At 32.4% G+C, this 4,653-nt stretch overlaps 1 protein-coding gene across 4 annotated transcripts in view; it reads right to left on the reverse strand.

The window, feature by feature from the left end:
* Window positions 1-1,660, reverse strand: part of senp6a (SUMO specific peptidase 6a) — a 38,627-nt gene extending 36,967 nt beyond the window's left edge. For all 4 annotated transcript variants that reach the window (XM_016542625.1, XM_016542626.1, XM_016542624.1 and 1 more), the window contains exon 1: window positions 1,274-1,660. In XM_016542625.1, coding sequence (XP_016398111.1) covers window positions 1,274-1,304 — 31 coding nt within the window. In that variant the 5' untranslated portion in view covers window positions 1,305-1,660. The remainder of the gene's footprint in view (window positions 1-1,273) is intronic.
* Between the last annotated feature and the right edge of the window lie 2,993 nt (window positions 1,661-4,653).

Raw genomic sequence — 4,653 nt, forward strand, 5'->3', positions numbered from 1 at the left:
TATTGTCCTATCCTAACAAACCATACATCAATGGAAATCTTATTTACATATTTATTTATAGATAGAGCATATTCAGATGATTTATAAATCTCAACTTCGAAAAATTGACACTTAAGATTGGTTTTGTGGTCCAGGGTCACATTTCAGCTCAGTCTATCTAACTATCTATCTGTAAAATAACTACTGTATAAAGCACTGAAAGCTTGACCTAAAACCCTTTTTCAAAACCCCTTTTCAGACAAGGCTTTGTCAAAGGTCAGGAAACTTTTTCTTAATAAAACTGCATAGAAATTAGAAACGATAACATATTTAATCACATTTGAATTGGGATATTATGCAAGAGTAGTCAACATTTAATTCTTCTCTTTTATGTATTTTAATGACATTATGATGGAAAACAGGAGAATATAGTCATTCGCATATGAGAGGAAAACAACATTTAATGCATATATTAACATTGCTGCATGAGGCTGAAGGGCCCACGTTGAATCAATGAGAAACACAGTTAAGAAATCTAAAGACAGCGGTGATGAATGCATATACAGTCTTGTTTATTGTTGATGACAAGCTAGAATGAGTAAATTTACGTTGATTTAATATATCTATTTTTTTTAATTCTATGATTTCTGAAGTTTGTTTATATCGGCGCATAGCGTCAGGCCTCAGTCTGTTTTAGCATCCATACACTGAAACAGATACCTTAGCAAGGGGACAGACCTTTACACTACACATATGTAATACAATACACTTTAATTGAAGTATATTTATTGTTTAATCTCCTCAGACGTTTATATTTTCTGCAGAGTGAATGCAGCTGCTCGGTTAGCACATGAGCTAACGCACACACGATGAAATCTAACTGATATTGTTGATGACAAGCTAGAATGAGTAAATTTACGTTGATTTAATATATCTATTTTTTTTTTAATTCAATGATTTCTGAAGTTTGTTTATATCGGCGCATAGCGTCAGGCCTCAGTCTGTTTTAGCATCCATACACTTAAACAGATATCTTAGGAAGGGGACAGACCTTTACACTACACATATGTAATACAATACACTTTAATTGAAGTATATTTATTGTTTAATCTCCTCAGACGTTTATATTTTCTGCAGAGTGAATGCAGCTGCTCGGTTAGCACATGAGCTAACGCACACACGATGATATCTAACTGATAATATATATTTATATTTATTTACAAACCAACACGAGACAAACAGCACGTAAAAACACAATAAAGGCGCAAATAAACACAAATAGCTCGTGTCTTACCTTCAATAAATAGACTCTTTTTATGATTCATATTGGTCCATCCTTTCAAACGGGGTTAATCTCGCGCACTGCACTTAAGAGGCTTCTGTCACTTCAGCACTTTAATATTTCACATTTGATTTCATGAGTTCACATTGCAATTTAACTCAAACTCAATCTATGGAAAATTATGTCTCCTTGTGTTTTTCAGTCCATCTTCAGTCCAAACGAACAGAAAAAAACAGGACCAAAGTAAAAAAAAAAAAATAGCCGTCTGACTGCGGTGTTAAAAGCTTAATAACTCACAAAGATCATTAAGCGACCAGTGTGAGAGACTGAAATGCATTTAGTAAAACATGAGATTTGAAGACATTTTGTGAAACTCTGAGCGGTTAAAAGTGCATTATTCTGCAGCATGAAGCGCTATTGAGTCACTTCCGCCAAGACTTTTGTGCAATATTAGTAAAATGTCGTAAATGTAATCTATTTGCTAGTGCTTTGGCATATTCTGCTTAAATATCAGTATTTATCTAGAATTCAGTGGCCATGATATTTTTCTTAACTCATGAATAACAACAAAAAATTAAATCCTAAATATCTGGCCAAAAGGATGTAAACCCTGTAAATAATACCACCATGAATTCCATGCAAGTGCATGCCATGTAAGTAGAAAGTAGAAAACGAACTGAAAGTCTGGAGAATACTAACTTATAAATAATGGATGCATATTTCTGTTTACCAATGGCTTGCTTTAACACCCAGCTATGATTTGGGATGCATAATTGTCAAAACTCCTGTCTCAGGTGCCATTTTTAGGGATGATATGCAAAGTAGCATTTTTTATTTTTCATCTAAAATACTTAAAAAAAAAAAAATCTGGTTCTGTGTACACTGCACACTGAAGAAAAAGTGCATCAATGGCAATATTAGTTTACATATCACATAAAGTGGGTGTGCAATCACAAATCGGATACATCAACAAAAGCAACTAGTTGGGCATATATTACATTAAAAAAAAAAAAAAGTTATTTATTTGTATCAGCGGTTCCATGAAGAAACTTTAACATCCGCAAAACCTTTCCAAAAGGTTCTTTAGATTTTTAAAATGTTCTTCACACTATCATTATTATTTATTGAGTTTATCAAGTGAAAGAATCGACATTATGTCCAACCTGTTTTATGCATACAGTAAGCATACATATGAATATTGCTTGTTTGTATTTTGGTATGACTATAATATTGCCTATTTTGAGGGAGGACCCGATTTATCGACATTGCTTATACATGCACCCTACCATAATGACAGCTCTGTAAGACAGTTATTAGACAGTCCAGCAGATGGCGCTGTCAACCTGGAGATAACTGTTAATCATACTGAGACAAGATTTGTTTGTTTTTTCATTTATTTGACAGAAACCTTTTGTAACATTATAAATACTTTCACTGTTATTTTAGATCAATTTAATAAGTCCCTTTTAAATAAAAGTATGCATTTAAAAATAACTAGGCCTAATTTAATTATGATAATAAATTATAATTTTTTAAATATAATATTCAAACACATAATAATATGATAGAAATCCCAAGTAAGCTATGATTTAAATATTTTCTTGGCTTCTAAGTTGGATATACATTTATTTCTTTAAACAGTTATTTATAATTCTTAAGAATCACCACAAATAATTTTTCTGAGTAAAAATCTGTAAAATAAAACCAGGTGCAGTTTAAGCAATGATCAACATTAACAGTAGGGGGCAGCAGATAACATTTAAAATCATATTTCTTCACGAATGTCATTTATACTGTGTGGGGGTTAAGATATCATACCATATCTTAAGTTACAACATCCCTTATTATCCTAACATTGTATGTGCGCATACAAAATTAAAGTCAATAAGAAATATCCCAGATTCACTAATCAAATTTGCGGCATTAACCATATTAAGTCTTTTGTACAAAGGGTCAGATTTCCTTGTCAACTCAAGTGGCTGCTGTGATAATTTAATAATTTGACGAAATGCTAAAAAAATAAAAAAAATAAAAAAAAAATCATGAAATTCTGAAATATTTTCTATTTATTTTTCATTAAGATTGTTAAATCAATATCAGTTAAACAATCTGAACATCTTACATTATGAAAATAAATCTGACCTTTAGTGTAAATATGTTAACAAATTTGATGAGTGACTCAGAAATAGTGCAGAATCTTAAATATCTCTTTTTTTTCATTTATGTTCATTTATTTTTATTATTTCTTCCAAAATCCTGAAACATTCTGTTTAATTAGAGGCTGAAATGGAAATAAATTCTCAGAATTTTTGAGTCCACAATAGTTTGCTATATACACACTCTCAGAAAAAAAGGCATAAAGCTGTCACAGGGCTGGTACCCTTTAGATAAAATGCACTTTTAAAGAACTAATATGTACCTTTAAAGGGGTCATATGATGCGATTTCAAGTTTTCCTTTCTCTTTGGAGTGTTACAAGCTGTTTGTGAATAGATAAGATCCCTGAAGTTGCAAACACTAAAGTCTCAAATCCAAAGAGACATTCTTTATAAAAGTTAAGTCTTAAATATCTCTTTTTTTTCATTTATGTTCATTTATTTTTATTATTTCTTCCAAAATCCTGAAACATTCTGTTTAATTAGAGGCTGAAATGGAAATAAATTCTCAGAATTTTTGAGTCCACAATAGTTTGCTATATACACACTCTCAGAAAAAAGGCATAAAGCTGTCACAGGGCTGGTACCCTTTAGATAAAATGCACTTTTAAAGAACTAATATGTACCTTTAAAGGGGTCATATGATGCGATTTCAAGTTTTCCTTTCTCTTTGGAGTGTTACAAGCTGTTCGTGAATAGATAAGATCCCTAAAGTTGCAAAGACTAAAGTCTCAAATCCAAAGAGACATTCTTTATAAAAGTTAAGACTCGTCAACGCCCTCCTAAAACGCCTCGTTTAAACACGCCTCAACATGTCTACGTCACTGTGTGGGAAGATTTGCATAACACCGGCTAAATGTTCACGCAAAGAAAGAAAGAGTAACTTTTATTCTCGCTGTAGTATTGTTGTTGCCGCCGCCGCCATGTCGTGAAGACGCTGTGTGTTTCGTTGTGAAAGCGAAACTACTTTGTTTGGACTTCCAAAAGAGGACACGACTAGAAATCAGTGGTTAAGTTGTATTTACAACACTGTTCCAGAACAGTTCAACCCAAATATTCAGATGTGTGCAGCACATTTTATGGAGGACTGTTTGTGTTTTCTGATCCTGGGAGAGTAGACTACAATACCGGCTGTTCTGACTCACAGACTATAAGTACGTTTTTTATATTTAAAGAATTTGCAACTGACGATTCAAACGCGAGTTTTGAGCAGTGTAGAATAGCACTTGTTGTTTGT

Source organism: Sinocyclocheilus rhinocerous, unplaced genomic scaffold (assembly GCF_001515625.1).
Source record: "Sinocyclocheilus rhinocerous isolate Xijiao unplaced genomic scaffold, SAMN03320098_v1.1 scaffold819, whole genome shotgun sequence".
Lineage (NCBI taxonomy): Eukaryota > Metazoa > Chordata > Actinopteri > Cypriniformes > Cyprinidae > Sinocyclocheilus > Sinocyclocheilus rhinocerous.